At 34.9% G+C, this 20,475-nt stretch overlaps 1 protein-coding gene and 1 long non-coding RNA gene across 7 annotated transcripts in view; one reads left to right on the forward strand and one right to left on the reverse strand.

The window, feature by feature from the left end:
- The window catches only part of AGBL3 (ATP/GTP binding protein like 3), an 85,280-nt gene that overhangs the window by 44,621 nt on the left and 20,184 nt on the right, over positions 1-20,475 (forward strand). For 5 of the 6 annotated variants that reach the window (XM_032483377.1, XM_032483382.1, XM_032483379.1 and 2 more), the window contains 2 exons: positions 4,300-4,389; positions 10,847-10,904. In XM_032483377.1, the coding sequence (XP_032339268.1) occupies positions 4,300-4,389; positions 10,847-10,904 (148 nt within the window). Of the gene's footprint in view, positions 1-4,299; positions 4,390-10,846; positions 10,905-12,305; positions 12,370-20,475 lie in introns of all 6 variants that reach the window. The other variant, XM_032483386.1, reaches the window with a different exon arrangement.
- Positions 3,112-20,475, reverse strand: part of LOC116664815 — a 40,884-nt gene continuing 23,520 nt past the window's right edge. The window contains exon 2 of the long non-coding RNA XR_004321279.1: positions 3,112-4,012. This is a non-coding gene — a long non-coding RNA (uncharacterized LOC116664815). The remainder of the gene's footprint in view (positions 4,013-20,475) is intronic.

A 20,475-nucleotide genomic window follows, 5' to 3' on the forward strand; every position in this document is an offset into this window, starting at 1 on the left:
AGCAATGTTTTCTGATTTTCATTGTACAGTTCTTTCACCTCCTTGGTTAGTTCCTAGGAATTCTATTCTTTTTGATGCTGTACATGGAATTGTTTTTGTAATTTATTTTTCTGATCATTATTTGTGTATAGAAATGCAACTGTTTTGTGTGTTGATTTTGTATCCTGATACTTTGCTGAATTAATTTATTAGTTCAAACAGGTTTTTAGTGGAATCTTCAGGGCTTTTAATTATAAGATAGCATCTGTAAAGAGATCATTTTACTTCTTCCTTTCCAATTTAGATGCCTTCCATTATTTCTTCTTGCTTAATTGCTTTGGCCAGAACTTCCAATACTATGTTGAATAAAAGTAATAAAAGTGGTGAAAGCAGACATCCTTGCCTTGTTCCTGCTCTTAGAGGTGGTGCTTTCAGTGTGTCACCATTGAGTATGATGTTAGCTGTAGGTTTTTCCTAGATGGCTTTTATTAGGTTGAGGTAGTTTCTTTCTATGCCTAGTTTGTTGAGTTTTTAAAATTTTTGAATTTCATGAAAGGGTATTGGGTTTTGTCAAATGCCTTTTCTGCATCAATTGAGGTGATCATGTGGTTTTTTTCCTTCATCCTATTGATTTAGTGTATTGCATTGATAAGTTTTCATATGTTAAAGTATCCTTGCATTCCAGGGTCATGCTGTACAGTCCTTTTAATATGCTGCTGAATTTGGTTTGTTAGTATTTTGTTGAGGATTTTTGAATCAGTGTTCATAAGGGATAACAGTCTATATATAGCATTCTTTTCTTGTAGTGTCTTTGGCTTTGGTATCAGGGTAATCTCACCTTACAGAAATGAGTTAGGGTGTATTCCTTCCTCTTCAATTTTTGGGAAAAGTTTGAGAAAGATCAGCACTAGTTCTTTAAATGGTAGAATTCAGTGAAACTGCCAGATGCAGGCTTTTTCCCTCCATTGGGAAAATTTTGATTACTGATTCAATCTCTTTAACTAGTTATAGGTCTATCATATTTTCTATTTCTTTGTGAGATAGTCTTGGTAAGTTTTGTGTTTCTAGAAATTTGTCCATTTCCTCTAGGTTATCGAATTTGTTGGCATATGCTTGTTGACAGTACTCTCTTAAAATCCTTTTCATTTTGGTAAAATTGGTAGTAATATCCCCACTTGCATTTCTGATTTTAGTAATTTGAGTCTTCTTTTTTTCTTGGTCCGTTAGGTAAAGGTTTGTCAACTTTGTTGATCTTTTCAAAGAGTCAACTTTTGGTTTCATTGATTTTCTGTATTTTTCTATTTTCTATTTCACTTATCTCTGCTCTAATCTTTATTATTTCCTTCTTTCTGCTGACTTTGGGTCTAGTTTTTGCTTCTTTTTCTAGTTCCTTAAGTTTTAAAGTTAGGGTACTGACTTGAGATCTTTCTTGTTTTTTTAATGTTTATAGTTTTAAATTTCCCCCTTAGCACCACCTTTGCTGTGTCCCACAAATTTCTGTGTTCTGTTTTTATGTTCATTCAACTCTGTATTTTCTAATTTCCCTTGTGACTTCTTGTTTGATCCACTGATTGTTTAGAAGTGTGTTATATAATTTCCACAATTTTTTTAATATTTCTGTTTTCCATTTATTTCTAACTTCATTCCACTGTGGTCAAAGATGATACTGTGTGTGATACCTACCTTTTTTAATCTACTAAGACTTAATTTATGGCCTAACATATGGTCTATCCTGGAAAATGTCCTATATGCACTTGAGACGCATGTGTATTCTGTTCTTGTTGGGTAGGGTGTTTGATATATGTCTATTAGATCTAGCTGGTTTACTGTGTTAAGTCCTCATTTTCCTTACATATGTTCTGTCTGGTTGGTCCAACTATTATTGCAAATGAGTAGTGAAGTCTTTTACTATTATTGTAGAAATGTCTATTTCTCCCATCAATTTTATCAGTTTTTGCATCATATGTTTTGCTGGCCTGTCATTAGGTGTGTAAATGTTTGTAACAGTTATGTCTTCTTGGTGTATTGAGTCTTTGATTAACATATATTGCCTTTACTTGCTTCCTATGACAAACATTTTAAAATTTAAAGTCTATTTTGTCTAATATAGCCACTTCTGCTGTCTTTTGGTTACTATTGCATTGGAATGTCTCCTTCCTTTCACTTTCAACCATTTTGTGTCTTTCTTTGAGTCTTTTATAGACTGCATATAGCTGGATCATGTGTTTTTATCCATTCTGCCAATCTCTGTCTTTTGACTGGAGAGTTCAATCCATTTACAATGAAAATAATTTCTGATAAAAAGACTTACTTTATTCTTTTTTTATGGCTGAGTAGTGTTCCATTGTATAAATATACCACATCTTCTTTATCCAGTCATCTGTCGATGGACATTTCATTTGTTTCCTTGTCTTAGCTATTGTAAATAGTGCTTTTGTGAACATTGGATTGCATGTATCTTTTTGAATTAAAGTTCCATCTGGATATATGCCCAGGAGTGGGATTGCTGGATCATAGGGTAAAATAATAATGCCATTTGCTGCAATGTGGATGGACCTAGACTTTGTCATTCTAAGTGAAGTAAGCCAGAAAGAGAAAGAAAAACACCATATGATATCACTTATATGTGGAATCTGAAAAAAGTACAAATGAACTTACTTACAAAACAGAAAACAAACTTATGGTTACCAAGGGGGAAGTGGGTGGGAAGGGATAAGTTAGGAGTTCAAGATTTACAGATACTAACTACTATATATAAAAATAGATTAAAAAAAAGATAAACAAGTTCCTACTGTATAACTCAGAGAACTATATTCAATATCTTATAGTAACCTATAATGAAGAAATATGAAAACAAATATATGTATGCATAAGTATGACTGAACTATCATGCTGTACACCAGAAATTGATACAACATTGTAAAAACTAACTATACTTCAATTTAAAAAAAAAGAAAGAAGGAAAAAAGGGACTGACTTCTGTTACTGTGCTGTTTTCTATATGCCTTTATAGTATTTTTGTCCATTTCCTGCATTACTGTCTTCCTTTGTGTATAGTTGATTTTCATGGTGAAATGTTTAAATTCCTTTCATACTTCCTTTTCTGTATATTCAGTAGGTCTTTTCTTGCTGGGATGTATGTAACAGTGGGGGTTATATTTAATACCCTAAATTTATAACACTCTAATTTGAATTTAGACCAGCTCAACTTCAATAACATACAAAAACTCTGCTCCTTTATAGCTGCATCCCCACCCCTTTCAATTGTATGTGTCACAAAATTACAGTTATACACTGTGTGCTCAAAAGCATAAACTAGTAACTCTTTTTAAGCATATTAGTCTCAACTTATGTGGAAAATAAGATTTGGGACTATAAACCAAAGTGACAGTAGTACTAGCTTTTACCCTAATAATTGCTTTTTTTCGTTAAATGTATTAGTCTCTTAAATCATGTAGAAAACAAAAAGTTCAGTTCGAAACTATTGTTATAGTAACACTAGCTTTTATAATTTCCCGTGTATTTACCTTCATTGAGACCCTTATTTTTCTCTATAGCTACGAGTTACTGTCTAGTGTCCTTTCATTTCACCTTGCAGAACTCCCTTGAGCATTTCTTGCAGGGCATGTCAAGTGGTCATGAACTCCCTTAGCTTTTGTTTTTCTGGGAATGTCTTAATTTCTCCCTAACTTTTGAAGGACAGTTCTGCTGCTGTTTTTTCTTTAAGCACTTTCAGTATATCAGTGCACTGTCTTCTAGCTTCCAAAGTTTCTGATGAGAAATACAGTAATGATTTTATTGAGGACCCCTTGCATATAACAATTTGCTTCTCTCTTACTGCTTTCAAGACCCTCCCTTTGTCTTTGAAAGTCTGATTCTGTGTCTTGGTGTGTTTTTTATTTCATCTTACTTGGAATTCAATTGAGATTCTTTGATGTTTACCTTCATGTCTTCCATCAAATTTAGGGAGTTTTCAGGCATTATTTCTTCACTCATTGGCATTTCTTTGCTGCTGGCTTCTCTAGCTCGAAGGCTGGGATATATGAGGCAAAAAGAAAACACAGGAAACTACTCACCATCATTCTGCTCATCTGTTCCTGAAGTCCCTCACCAGTCTCCCTTCTTCTTTTCATCTTTTAAAGCCTCTTGTGTTTATATTGTATATAATACCCAGGGTCTTTAGTCATACTTGGTGGGGAGAATAGGAAAAATACTTCATCTTCCTAGAAGTGGAAGTCTCAAGTTACTTCTTTGTCTGCATATATACTGTCTTTGATGTGTTGACTAAGTACTGATTTTAAATATGATTCTCTTACCCAGATAAAAAACAAGAAAAAACATCTGAAAACAAAGAAGGAAAGAAATTCTACTGTAGAAAGCCATCAAAACAGCAGAGAAGAAGAGCAAGAGGTAAATATTCAAAGATACGGTTGTTAAAAGTTGTTGGGAAAAAAACAAGAAAATGGCAAGTTATTTCCTCTAATACCCTGATTTTTCCCCCAGGCAATGTTAATGATTATAATTTTGCTCATATTATTTACTGTTTATAAAAACATAAAAGAACCTTAACAGATGAGAAGTAGGTCTTATTAAGGTGCTATCTTTAAATTTCACTATTATTTACCTTACCTGGTAGCAAGAAAAAAATTAAAACTTATAAAAGTTAATGGGAATACAAGAGTATAAAATAGATTGTGCTGAGAGATTGCCTTCCAGCATGACAGCATGAGGAGCTCTGCAAACCCACTCACCAGCAAAAACTGGTGAAAATTATTTTAAAATATAAGTTTTTGGAAATGGCCCTAAGGGCATACAGCAAATGAAAAAATACCTATTCATGAAAATATACTAAAATTTGGTTTAAAAAAAATGACCAAAAAAATCAGTGAGAGCCTATGGTATTTGAAGCAGATCTCCCTCCTGCCTCCCAGCTCAATGCAACTAAGAGTGCAGCCAACAACACAAGGTCCCCTCTCCCCACAGAAACCAGTCAGAGGGCTATCTTCCCAGGACAGCAGGGCCTTAGTATTCCTTATCCTGCCTCCAGCTGCCTGTTGTTGAAGCTAAGTTTCAGCTTAAGTGCAGCCAAGAAGTCGGGGCTCCCTCTTTCTACCCAGACCCCATTCTTGAAATAAGGCTCTACTTTGAGTGCTACATCACTGAAAATATTTTGGCCCGAATCGCCCCTGTCTTGGCCTGTAAAATGGGGGTTCCACAATAGAAGAGGCAGATGGAGAACACCTGAGACTACTGCCCTCTTCCCACCTACATCGTAGCTCCCAAATTGTAGTAACATTGAGAGAAGAGTGCCATTGTCCCCACCCCCAGCTCCACAGGCACTGACATTGGAAATTTTGTGGAGTTGGATCTAGATGGTAGAGTAAAGGACATGGAGCTCACCTCCAAGCACAAACACATCAAAAATACATCTGCATGGGGAGCAATTCTTACCGAAAGCCAACTGGAAACTGGCAGAAGATCTCCTATGCAACCAAAGCTGCAAAAATGATCCCCATGAAACTGAGTAGGATGGGGGGAAAAGGCATCAGGGCTGGAGGCTCTTCTGGGAGGTATCTGTGAAGGAGGGAGGGTCCACACGGGCAAGCTCTCACCCTGGGACTCCCCCCTTGTCTGCTGGAGGGGCCTGGACTTGGCTCAAAGGAGTGTGCATGTGCTGGCTTGCTAGCAGTCAAGGCAGAGAGAGACCAAGGCTGACAGCTGCCACTTTACCACACTTCCCAGAATGAAACATGCACTGGGCAGAGCTGCTAGTAGACACAGCCAGATAGGCACCAAATCTCACCAGGCCAGGATTGGTGGGGGAATGTTCCCAGGGAGTGGATTCGGTCAAGCTGCACAGAGACAGCCCAAAGGGCCTGGGGTGTGGTCAGAGCTGAAGCTCAGAGCCCACTGTCCACACACTAGTGGCACGTAGGTTTGCTGTGACCATACAGGCCTCACCTGCTTTAGCACTCACCTCCTTTGGGACAGAGCATGCACTTAAGAGCAACAGAGGCTTATTGAACTTAACCCTCGGGGCTTCTACTCCAACAGCTAGAGCATACCTCACCCCAACAGGGCTGTAACAGTCACAGAGCAAAGAAGAGGCCCCACTCAACATCTAGCACAAGCTCTGGACACCACAACGTTAATCACACCCCCTATCAAGGGGATAATGGCCAGCATACTCTGAGGAAAGACATGGCTGGCATCCCCAAAACAGCCCTCACATCAAAAATATTGGACATACACCCTACACAGGGATGCTCCCACATAAAAATAGCCCTTCAAGACTGTCCTAAATTTAGAGACAGAGAAGGTAAAATGAAAAAGCAGAGGAACTAGTCCAAATTAAAAGAATAAGAAAAATCCCCTGAAAGAACACATAATGAAACAGATCTCAATAAAAAATGCTTAAGGAATTAGGAAGAACTATTGATAGAAATGCAAATCACTGTAACAAGGAACTAGAAACTATAAAGAGGAACCAGTCAAAATCAGACAACTTAGTTGCCCAGATATAAACCATTCTAGAAGCAATGAATAGCAGACAGAAAGACAAATGATCTATGGGATAATATGAAGCGTGCCAACCTACACATAAAAGGGGTTCCAAGTGGAAACAAGAGAGAAAAGGGGATCAAAAATGTATTTGAAGAAATTATGGCTGAAAACTTCCTGAAATCTAAAGAAGGAAACAGATATCCAGGTATAGGAAGCACAGAGGGTCCCAAACAAGATAAACCCAGACAGACCCACACCAAGACATAGCATAATTAAAATGGCAAAAAAGAGCGGATTCTAAAGGCAGCAAGAGAAAAACAGTCAGTTACAAGGGAACCCCCATAAGGCTACCAGCTGATTTCTCTGCAGAAACTTTGTATGCCAGAAGGGAGTGACATGATATATCAAAGTCCTAAAAGTATCCCTGCATCCTGGGACACTCTGCCCAGCAAAATGATCATTCAGAATAGAAGGAGAAGGAATTTCTCAGACAAGCAAAAGCTAAAAGATGACAGCAATATTGAAAAAAGAAATATTGAAAGGTCTCTAAATAGAAAAGGTCTCTTAGAGAGGTATCTATAGGAAAGGGAAAATCACAGTAGGAGAGGCAAATATATAAGGACTGAAGATCCCTGAAATAAGCCAGTACATAGATTAAACAATCAAAAATTTGTAAAAGTGATTATAACTAAAATTAACAGTAAAAGGATAAGCAGGAAGATGTGAAAATAGGACATCAAAAAAAATCACAAAATATAGGAGAAGGTAGTATAAAAATATAGATCTTTTAGAATGTGTTTGAACTTGTATGACTATCAGTTTTAAAGTAAGTAGATATAGTTATGGGTTAACATACTTGAAAACCAGGGTAACCACAAATCAAAAACATACAATGGATTCATTAAAAAAAAAAAAAGAAAGGAACTCAAGCACAATACAAAAGAAAACCATCAAAGCACAAAAAGGAAAAACAAAAGAAGAAATGAACAGAGAAGAAATACTAAATCAACTGGAAAACAAGGTTTAAAAGGCAACAAACACATACCTAGCAATCATTACTTTAAATGCCAATGGACTAAATGCTCCCATTAGAAGACACAGTGGCAAATTGGATAAGAAAACAAAAAATGTACAATATGCTGCTTACAAAAGACTCGCTTTAAGGTGAAAGACACACAGATTGAAAGTGAGGGGATGGAAAAGAATATTTCATGCAAATGGAAATGGCAAGAACGCGGGAGGAGCAATACTCATATCAGACAAAACAGGCTTTAAAGCAAAGGACATTATATAATGATAAACGGAGCAATACAAGAAGAGGGTATTACACTTGTTAACATATATGCACCCAGTGTCATCTTAACTGAGGTTGATACCTGAGGTCAACTTAAAGTCCTGTTCTTACTCTAAATGATTGTTAAGATATCAATATATCCCTAAACTAATATTAAAGAATTTTAGTTAACTTTACTTCCTATCAGGATACTCTGAGTAATTAATTTTGAAGACTTTAAGCAAAAACAAATAATTATAGGTTACTATGGTTAGAATGTATAGATTACTTTATAAGAACATTGGCCTGGTGATTTTCTATGAGAAAAATGTAATAGTTTATTATGGTGCACAGCACTATTTCAATCAAAGGAAAAGGGATAAAAATGACATTAAGAGTTCATCGAACCCAAATCAATCTACAGATTGCAATCCCTATCAAATTACCCAGGACATTTTTCACAGAACTAGAACAGATAATCCTAAAATTTATATGGAATCAAAAAAGACCCAGAATTGCCAAAGCAATACTGAAGAAAAAGAAGGAAGCTGGAGGAGTAACCCTCCCAGACTTCAGACAATACGGAGAGCTACAGTAATCAAAACAGGGTGGTACTGGCACAAAAACAGATATATGGATCAATGGAACAGAATGGAAAGCCCAGAAATAAACTCAGACTTACAGTCAATTGATCTTTGACAAAGGAGGCAAGAATATACAATGGAGAAAAGACAGTCTCTTCAGCAAGTGGTGTTGGGAAAAGTGGACAGCCACATCTAAATCAATGAAGATAGAACACTCCCTCATACCCTACACAAAAATAAACTCAAAATAGCTTAAAGACTTAAGGCACTATAAACTTCCTAAAAGGAAACATAGGGAAAACATTTCTGACATAAATCTTAGCCATGTTTTCCTAGAGCAGTCTACCCAGGCAATAGAAAGAAAGCAAAAATAAACAAATGGGACCTAATTAAACTTACAAGCTTTTGCATAACAAAGGAAACCATAAGTAAAACAAAAAGACAACCTATGGAATGGGAGAAAATATTTGTAAATGATGTGACTGACAGAGGCTTAATTTCCAGAATATATAAACAACTCATACAACTTAATAACAAAAACAAACAACCCAATCCAAAAATGGGCAGAAGACCTAAACAAGCACTTCTCCAGTGAAGACATAAATAGCCAATAGGCACATGAAAAAATGCTCAATATCGCTATTTCAGAGAAATGCAAATTAAAACTACAATGAGGTATCACTTCACACCAGTCAGAATGGCCATCATTAAAAAGTCCACAAACAATAAATGCTGGAGAGGCTGTGCAGAAAACGGAATCCTCCTACACTCTTCGTGGGAATGTAGTTTGGTGCAGCCATTATGGAAAACAGTGTGGAAATTCCTCAAAAAAACTAAAAATAGACTTACCATATGATCCAGCAAGCCCACTCCTGGGCATATATCCAGAGGGGACCCTAATTTGAAAAGATACATGCACCCCAATGTTCATAGCAGCACTATTTACAATAGCTAAGACATGGAAACAACCTAAATGTCCATCGACAGATGACTGGATAAAGAAATTGTGGTATATGTATACAGTGGACTACTACTCAGCCATAAAAAAGAATAAAATAATGCCATTTACAGCAACATCAATGGACCTGGATATTGTCATACTAAGTGAAGTAAACCAGAAAGAGAAAGGAAAATACCATATGATATTAGTCATAGGTGGAATCCAAAAAGAAAAAGAACTTATTTACAAAACAGAAACAGACTCAGACACAGAAAACAAACAAGGTTACCAGGGGAAAAGGGATGAGGAGAGAAGGATACATTGGGAGTTCAAGATTTGCAGACACTAACTACTATATATAAAATAGATAAACAGCAAGTTTCTACTGTATAGCACAGGGAACTATATTCAGTATCTTGTAACCTATAATGAAAAAATATGAAAAGGAATATATGTATGTATATGTATGACTGAAACATTAAGCTGTACACCAGAAATTGACACAATTTCAACTGTGACATGACACAATTGTAAATTGACTATACTTCAATTAAAAAAAAAAGTTCAAATTGAATCTTATTACAAGTGAATTTTCTTCAGTCTAATTTCATCCCATCTCTCCAAATTCTTTATAGTGATTATATAATATTGCTACTTTTAATTTCATATAATTTTTCTAGAGTATTTCCTTTTCTCTCTCCCTTCAGTAATCTTTTTATTTTTATATCTTCCTCCCATTTTCATGCTAAATATGTCAAAAAATTACTGCCATTCAATTTTATCTACAAAGAAGAGGATTTTAGCTTTTAACTCTATTTCATAGTCCACTTTTTATCATTAGTTGATATGCATTACATCTTGGCAAAAACATTTTCATGTCTTTTCTCAGGCCCTGTTGGAAAATTCTTAATAATATCCACATAGCACAGATGCAGAAGCAAAAGTCTGGAAGCATTTAAAATGTCTTCATGATCACATAGTGATTTTTATACTACTCAAGACTAGCAGTCACAATTCTCTATAGTTGTTTTGTGTCTCTTTTAGTCCAACTGGGTCATATTGACAAGGTACCTCCTTTGAATACAGACAGCAATGTCATATGTATGATATTTCTTACTCAATCTTTTTACAGGCCAGAAGAAAATATTTTTCACCTTTCCTATATAAGCAGTTTTATAATCACTTATACATTTTCATACAATTTTATATGTTTTCACTCATTTCACACTTACCTTCCTACATCTTTATTCTTCTCATTAAGTAAATGATGTTATAAGCATACACTATTTTGTCTTTTTCTCATCATAAGTTTTATATGAAATAAATTGAACTCCCTTTAATGCCAAAATATAGTATTAGTATTTTCTTCTATCACTGCTGTAGAAGAAAAGTAATGTGAAAGATGTTAGAAGGTTCTGATTTAAAAGATTATTTTTGTCCATTCTAAATCTATGAGGATAAAATGAGAAATGTTGAAAATTACTATACCTTAAATCATATAGGAAACATCTCATTTTCATGTTTATAATATACTATTGTTTTCCCTCTGGTTCTGTGTTCCATTAGGTTTGTGATAAAGGACATTTAGTTCAAAGACACAAAGAATCAAATGCTGATGTGGAAGGTAATATTCTGTCTACCCACTCAAAACAATTCATTTCCTCAACAAACACTTTTTTGTACTACAGCTTTGAGGCTATCACTGTGCCTTGTGCTAGGGATATTAAGAAGTGTACTGGATCATTTCTTACCCTCATGAGTTCATCTTTTAATAAGTGGAGACAGACAAGTAAGCAAGTGCAGTGTTACAGGTGAAATGCAGAAGTCTGTACGGGGTCCCCAGGGAGCACAGAGAAAGGAGAGGTCAGTTACATGGGAGGGCTGGGTTGAGTGGTCCACGTACTTGAGAGATAACCTGATTTGAAAGGTTTTTCTTCTCAGAACAGAATATAGGGATTTTATGTTTTAAAAGCCATCTTGGTCCTTTTGTTTCATAACTTAATAAAGGATGCGCTCAGGAGAGAAATTAAATTTTGGACTATTCATATGCTTCTACAGGAATCTGATAAGTCTAATATAAATTTCTGACTCTAACATTTCTGGGTTTTTTTCTTAATTTTTAATCTCATTATGTTCATGTGAGGTCCTTTGAACATATTCATATAATTTAAACATTTTAATTTTTTCTAAAATAATTCTTTAATTTTATGTGTAGATGTATTTTTGTATGCATTTATACCACATGTATTTTCAAAAAGGATTTCAGGTTACATAATTAAAATTATACATAAATATATATACACTTAGTTTATGATATAGCAGGCTAATTAAAAATAGAAATGGAGGTATGAACCACACCAAGGAGAGAATTTTATAATTAAGATGGTTAAATCACTTGAACCGTAAGTTATTCTTTCTTACAGTGATCAGCCAAGCAGTAAGTTTCTATATGTAATTCTTATATATTCCTCTGTTAAATTTAATGTCAAAAATAAAGAACACATTTTAGAATATTTAAGACTTCTTTCTACATACATGTATGCCATATTAATCACAGAATCTTCAGACTTTTGCAACCTATGTTTCTATTTGAAATTACAGTATGTTATTGATTTCTTTACATGTTAATAAATGGTGGCAAAGTATTCCATTGTATTAGTGAACCTTAGTTTATTTAGCCACCCCCTTATTAAATTTTTATTTTGTTCACTTTTTTCTATTATAAACAACAATGAAGACCTTTTAACTCCCTATTTGTGTATATGCTTAATTATTTATTTATAATAGATTCCTAGAAAGGAATTGCTGACACAAAGAGTTGGAATATTTTTAGACTTTACTATAAATAGCAAAAATGCAACAAAAATTCGTAAGATTTGAGAACTGTTTGTATTAATTTCATTGAGCTAGGCTACTATTTTGATATTATCTGCCAGCAGTTTTCATTGAGAAAAAGATAAAAATATGAAATGTAAGGCAGTGAACTATTTTTGTGCTACTAATGAACTTTTACCATCTTTTCTAGACATAAGACCAAATGTATCAGATGATTGTATATTTAATTATTTCAGAAGACAGTTCCCTAATCAAGAGTTGTAATATTGGAATATAGACAGTAATGAATGGCCATCTATCATCTGGATGTGAACTATTTAGTAATATGTATCTGATCAAGATTCACACTCATAAGAAACTAGAAGATTATCTTCAAATTGGATAGCCAAGGAAAAAATTCACCTTCCCAGAAATTCTGAATCTCAAATTTTTATTTTTCTCTCTAACTCTAGAAATATGTAAGAGAAGAAAGTAGAACTTCATTGTATGTCAATTTGATTTCTTATAATTTTACCCGATCAGAAAAAAAAAATTCACCTCAGTGTCTCATCTTTTCACTCCCATCTCACTGAATCTTAACGCAGAGAGAGTACTCTACTCTCATCTCCTCCTTACGACAGGAGCCAGGCTCATCCAACCTCTGGTTGACTATGCTTAGTGACACGTAGTTTACCAAATTGCGGTCCGTTCATTCCACTGCTAGGGAGCAATGTTCTTTTTATGCTGAGTTAAAAGCATATGTCCCTGTAAATTTTTTTTACCTCTTTAGTAACACAAAACAAAAAAGAGTGAAGAAACCTTAAAGGCAAACATTCTGACTGACTCATTTTCCCTAATTCTCCTTGAAATAATAAGAACAAATTTAATACCTCTTCCACATGACAGATCGTATTTTTAAAAGTTATCATTTATTTCCCTGAAACATTCCTTCCATTTCTTTCAACCATCCATAATATGATTTAAGGCCCTTTACTATAATATTTTACTCTTTTTACTCTTTTCTGTCAGTATTCAAGCTTGAATGAAACTGAACACAGTACTAAAAATATCATCTATTTAGGATAGCCATCTCTTGGTGTCTGTGGGGAACTGGTCCCAGAAACCCCACAGAAAACAAAATCTGAGGATGCTCAAGTCCTTTATATAAAATGATGTAGTTTGCATATAACCTATTCACATCCTTCAGTATATTTTAAATCATCTCTAGATTACTTATAATACCTAATACAATGTAAATGCTATGTAAATAGTTGCTAGTGCACAGCAAATTCAAGTTTTGCTTTTTGGAACTTTCTGGAATTTTTTTCCAAATATTTTTGATCCATAGCTGGTTGAATCCACAGATGTGGAACCTGCAGATATTGAGGGCTGACTATGTACAATAAATCATCATTCTCATTTGTTTCTTTTTAGTTACTAGATTTCCATTAATGCAGTCTAAGATTACATATATTCTTTTGAAAATTATCCTAAAATATTGACGTACTGGATTTATATATACTTAAACCTATAAAGCTTTATTTTCATAGTGGCACTGCTAACTTATGTCTCCTCCATTCCCTACTTCTTCAGTTTTGGTTTGGTATTTTGGTTCAGTATAGTGAGCTTTAAATTTATTCCTGTTAGTTAAACTAAGTCTTAGATTCAGCCTTTCATGAACTCTTGATCTCAATTATGTCCTATTGTTGTGCCATGTACACGTGTGTGTATACATATATAAATACATATCCATACATACATCTGACCTTTTGTCAAAGTGTCAGCCTCTTATATTTAACTGTCTGCTATATATCTTCACGTAGATGTCCCACATATCCACATTAAAATTCTGCTAATCCCACACTAAATACTGGCCTTTCTGCATTCACTATAACTTTGGTGTTACTGTCTACATAAGCAACCAAGCTAGAAACCTGATAGTTATCTTTTTTCTTCTTTCACTTCCACCCTCATATTCAGCCAGCCACTGAATCCAGCTGATTTTACCTCACAGTCCCTTTTTTCTCCACCTTAACTACCATCATTCTTTTCAGACTCTTACCACCTATTAAGCAGAAGCAATTTGATTTCTAATTGGTCTCCTTGCCACCAGTACTGTAATCCTAATTCCACCTTTCATACTACTATAAAAGCAATTTATCAAAAACACAAGTCTGATTATGTTATACCACTACCTAAAGACTTTCAGTAATTCCCACTTTTCCATCAGTGGTTGAAGTTGGTACAGACCTGAGACTTAAATTTGTTTTAGGCCTTCTCTTTTAAATTTTTTTTAACTTTTAATTTTGAAATAACTTCAAGAATAGTACAAAGAACTATACCTATTTACCTTCCTACCTATGTAGGTATATTTTTCCCCAATCCTTTTTTTTTTGTAGACATCGTGCTTTATCCCTAAACTTCAGCATATATTTTCCAAGAACAAGAACATTTCCTTACATTAAAATCAGCAAATTCAACTTTGATACAAAACTATTTTCTAACATACTGTACTTAAATTTTGCCAGATGTACCACTAATGTCCTTTAGAGCAAAACTTCTCCCTGATGATTCAGGTTCATGAGTTGCATTTAATTGCCATATCCCTTCAGCTGCTCAGCCTTTCTTTGTCATTCACAGCACTGGCATTTTTGAAGACTATGGGCCAGTTGACTTACAGAATGTCCGGTTTTAAATTTTTAGAATTATCTGGAGAGCTTATGATAACCTCAGCTTCAGATTTTGAGTTCATGTTTGTCAACCGCAAAATCTGCATTTTTATAAGATACCATAGATACTTCTGATGTTGGTGATCTGCAGACTACACTTTTCAACTCACCACACTGGGAGCTATAGGGAGAGCTGGTGGGATGCCAAACACTTGGGACCTAGACCATCCAACATTTATTCATCCTGAATAGCTTCCCTGTACAGTTTTTCTTTCAATAATGGTCTGTTATCTTAAAAAAAAAATTTTTTTTGACAACCACTACTGCAACAGAGAAACCAAGTTCCCTAACATGATGTACAAGACTCCCAAAGAACTGGCCCCTAACTACCTCTCCAATTTTATCTCTTGCCATTCTCTGCCTTTTCCTGTACAATTCTTCTTGTAGCCCTCAAAAAACATCAGTCTTCTCACTTTCTTGCTCATGCTGTCTTCTCTGCCTGAAACATAATTCTCCCTCTCAACTACATTAGCTACTCATCATTTAAGTAGGTATCAAAGTGTAGTAAGACTCATACAGTTCATTACAATAAGAGATTGAGTGATAATGATATGCACAAATTGTTCTGGTTGCTCAGAGAAGGGGATGTAATCCAGCCTGGAAATCTCAGGGTACGTGTTCTTGAAGGAACTGATCCTTAAATTATGATCATAATGATGATAAAGTCTTAACTGACAAGTTAGGCATTTAGCAAGGAGAAGAGTCACTTCCTTGAATTCTTAAAAGATTAGTGTCAATGGTTTTGTGATCCATTATGTAAATTCTTTTCTTACTGGAGATATATGTCTGGCACTGAAGATAACTCATTCTGACTTCTGTCATTTCTTAACCAATATTTATTCTCCCGTGTGTAACCAGAAGAAAACTATTTGATAGAAAAGACAGAAGCAACATAAGAGCTGAGGGATTCTGCTCCTTGTCATCCATCAGCATTTTTTAAAAAAATCCCAGCAGGACAAATTAACATTATTTGATATATTTTTATTCTGAATATAGCTAAGTAAAATTTACTTCTTGTTGTCAATATTTCTTCATATCTTAGTTCACTTGATATTTTACCCTTCCTGATACTATTCTCCTATGTCTCAGTGACTCTCTTATAATCATCCTTTGTTACATAATCTCCTTTCCATCTTTGTTCAAGTTCTTTTAAAAATCTGAAAATCTGATGTTTATCTGTTTCCCAGAGGTCTCAAGTTATACTAGTCAATGACTGTGCTAAATACTGGCATACAATAGAAAATCAAATATAGTCTGTTCTCAAGAAGCAGAGAGAGAGAGACAAACAAACAGAAATAGAAATATAATGGAGAAAATGCTGCTTACTATGATATGCTATGATATATAGGAGTTGTTTGGGGGTACGGGAGTATCAGAGAAGATTTCTCAAAAATAACTGTTAGGGTTCCAAATAAATAGCATTTTCTCTTTACCATCTGAATCTGTTAAGAATTAAGACAAAAAGTAAGACAAAATACTAGCAAACTGAACCCAGCAACATATAAAAAGGATTGTATACAATGACCAAGTAGGATTTATCCCAGAAATGCAAAGTTTATTTAACATATGAAAATTAAACAACATAATATACATATTAATAGAATAAAGAACAAAATGCACATGATCATCTGAATAGATGCAGGAATAGTGTCTGGCAAAATCTAACATCCTTTCAAGATTTTAAAAAATACTCCACAAACTAGGAATAGATGGGATGTTCCTCAACCTGATGAAGGCCATCTACAAAAATCCCACAACTAATATCACAGTTGATGGTGCCAGACAGAATGCTTTTCCTCTAAGATCAAGACCAAGACAGGGATGTCTGCTCTCAATATTTCTACTCAACATCATAACGGAGGTTTAGTCGGGGCAATTTAACAAGAAGAATAAATACAAGGCATCCAGACTGGAAAGAAGTAAAACTCTAGCTGCAGAACACATGCTCTTATATATAGAAAATCCCAAGGAATATACACACACAAGAAACCTACTAGAGCTAATAAATGAGTTCAGCAAGGTTGCAAGATAGAACACCAACATGCAAAAATCAATTGTAATGGGTGAACTATATGTGAATTAGATCTCAATAAATCTGTTACTAAAAGCAATTGTATTTCTGATACTAGCAATAAACACTCTAAAAATGAAATTAAGAAAACTATTCCATTTGCAAAGAATCAAAAAGAATAAAATACTTAGGAATAAATTTAATAAAAGCAGTATAAGACTTGTTCACTGAAAACTACAAAACACCATTGAAGTATGTAAAAGAAGATTAAAATAAATGGAAAGATTCCCCCATGTTCACAAATTGACACACAGATTCAATACAGTCCTATCAAAATCTCAGCCAAAACAGAAATGAACAAGCTGAACCAAAATGCGGATGGAAATGTAAAGACCCAAAGTAACCAAGACAGTTTTGAGAAAGAAGAACAAAGTTCAAAGACTCATACTTCCTGATTTCAAAACATACTACCAAGGTGCAGTAACTGTAGCAGTGTGGAACTAGCGTAAGAGTAGAGACAGAGATCAATGAAATAGAGTTGAGAGTATATTTATATTTGAATTGAACCCTTATATTTATTGTCAGTTGAGTTTCAACAAAAGTGCCAAGACAATTAAATGAAGAAAAAAATTACCTTTTCAACAAATGGTACTGAGACAGCTAGATATTCACACGCAAAAGAATGAACTTGGACTCATTCCTTAAATCATACACAAAAATTAACTCAAAATAGGTGACAGACCTAAATGTAAGAACTAAAACTACTCTTAAAAGATACACAATGTAAACACAGTAAGGAGACTTCTGGTTTTAGTTCCAACATGTAATGGGCTGGATTTGGAGAGTACACCTTTGTTACGGAGAATATTCTGGATAGATTTTGCAGTGCTTACTCTTCCCCTGCCAGAGCCAGCCCTCTCTAGCCTTCCTATCTCACTGAAGGGTAGGGGGAAGAAAAGCTAAGAAATGCTTGTTAAGGTCACAGCCCAGGGACACAGACCCACTAAAAGACTAAGATTTAATAATAAGATTATAGAATGTTCCCTTTCCCCCATAACTTATCACCACACCAACATGACTCCAGTATAGTAACAATGGTTTATAGCTGAAAGAGCTGCAAGCAAGACACACGTTCTACCTGATAAGTAGCTCTTAGGGCGTCCCAAAGACAACAGGAGAGACAAAAACAAGGCTATTGTAGGAATTCCAAGCATCTGACACCAGCATTTACAGCTAACACTTGGTGAATAAAAATATGGAGCAAGTAAGCATTAAACACACACACAGAGTCCAGCTCCCTGTCAGACTAACATAAAATCCCATACTAATGTCTATTCTCAGTTTCTATTACCCACTGTCCAGTTTCCAACAAAAAAAATTATAAGGTATTATAGAAGACAAGAAAGAACACAGTCTAATTAGATAAAGCAAGCATCAGAACTAGACCCCAGTATGACACAGACTTTAGAATTACCAGACATGGAATTTAAAATAACTATGATTAGTATGTTATGGGCTCTAATGGAAAAAGTAAGTAACATGGGTAATATAATGAAGATATGGAAAGATCTAAGAAAGAATCAAGAGAAAAGGCTAAAAAGCATAAACACTAACAGAAATGAAGAATACCTCTGATGGGCTCATCAGTAGACAGGAAATGGTCAAGGAAAGAATCAGTGAGCTTTAAGACAGGTAAGCAGAAACCTCCCAAACTGATATGCAAAGAGGAACAAGAATGAAAAACAAACAGAATGGAACATCAAAAGGTCTGTGGGACAAGTTCAAAAGATGTAACATACACATAATTGAGACACCAGGAGGAAGGGGAAAAAACACCCCCTAGGATGACTATAATCAAAAAGATAGTAAGTCTTGGCAAGCATATGTAGAATTTGGAACCCTCATACATTGTTATGGGAATGTAAAATGGTGTAGCCACTTTGAAAACTGAGTTGCCAAATAACCCATCAATTCCACTCCTAGGTGTGTACCCAAGAGAAGTGAAAACATTTGCATGTGAGTGTTCTTAGCAACACTTGATTATAGCAAAAGGTAGAAACCAGTGTCTATCAACTAGACATTAATGGATAAAACAGTATGTGCATATAATGAAATATTTAATTGAAAAAAGGAATAAAGCACTGATACATGGCTACAACACAGATAAACACTGGAAACACACTGAGTGAAGGAAGGCAGACATAAGAGGCTGCATATTGTTGATTCCACTTATATGAAATACCCAGAATTGGCAAATCATATAATAGAAAGTACATTAGTGGTTGCCAGGGGCTGAAGGTTGGGGTCAGAAACAGGGAGTGACTACCTACTAGCAGTCACTATTGGTATGGGGTTTCTTTGGGGGGTGATGAAAATGTTCTCAAATCAGATTGTGGTGATCGTTGCACAACTCTGCAAAGATATTAAAAATGTCCCATGGGTCAACCAAAGGGGAAATTTTGATGACAGATGTGTTGGCCTCTGATAGTGTAAAGCTCATTTGGTCAGGTCTTACCAACAGTACTGTTTGCCACAGTGTAACACATGATTCATTGAATCAAAAAAACATTTCCTCTGGCTCTTAGATATTTTAATTTGAAAAATGGGGTTTAAAGAATCTTGATTTCTATGAAGATTTTAATGAAACCACCAGAAAAATAAAACCAAATATAGTTAATATGTTGTCCAAATACAAACGAGACTTTGCTCATCTATCTGCATGGTTGGCTGACAGTGAAAATATAAAATGTATATTTTGGCAAATTTCGTTTCAGTCTATCAGCTTTTTACCAAGGAAATAAAAAGATCTGACCTCCTAAATGTCTTGCACATGTTGTACTTTAAAAAAGACTGATCTGCTATCTTGTGATGAGGCTTTCATAACGAATTTTTGGTCACATTTTAGTTTCCTCAAAACATGCAGAAGAATTTAATGATATTTTTGACTTTACAGAAATGAAAGAAGGTAGTTTCCTTAGACCTGTGCCTACAAGGTGGCTATCATGATGTTGGCAGCCATAGAAAAGACACTAAATCACATTTTCAAATATAGGACAAGAATGACCCTCTCTAATTTGCAAATAGTCTGAAGATGGGAATAGAGGAAAGGACTACAGTAAATCCAAATGCTGTTCCTGTAAATCTATTTGATGATCTTTGAAGAGGTCATAAGGAGCATAGAAAAGGATGAACTAACTGTGCCTGAGCTGTTTGATATTATGTGTAGGTTATAAACTCATACGGTGAATAAAATGACATTTACGGGGAAATAAGACTGACTCACAAATCAAAAATATGTCACCAGAAAGGGCAGCCAAGTTAATCAGCACTAAAAATGGTAATTTACTTGAAATCCACCTTCAGTTTAAGTTCAAATTACCTCTTGTCTTAAAACTTGTCCCTTAAGAAAGAGAAGTTTAACTTACGAGGACATCCAGTGTGCTTCAGAGTAGCTAAAAACAATGGACACTTTAAACATGGAGAACTCTACATGATGAATTTAAAGATGCAAAGAGCCAAAAGCCCAAAAGCCAGTCTACTAAAACAAGCCTGTAGATATAAAGTGGATGGACATTTCTAGAAATCTGGAAACTAATTCCTTACAAGTCTAGAAACCTGCTATTGCTAATAAGTAAAGTCCT

This window comes from Camelus ferus, chromosome 7 (assembly GCF_009834535.1).
Source record: "Camelus ferus isolate YT-003-E chromosome 7, BCGSAC_Cfer_1.0, whole genome shotgun sequence".
NCBI classification, from domain to species: domain Eukaryota; kingdom Metazoa; phylum Chordata; class Mammalia; order Artiodactyla; family Camelidae; genus Camelus; species Camelus ferus.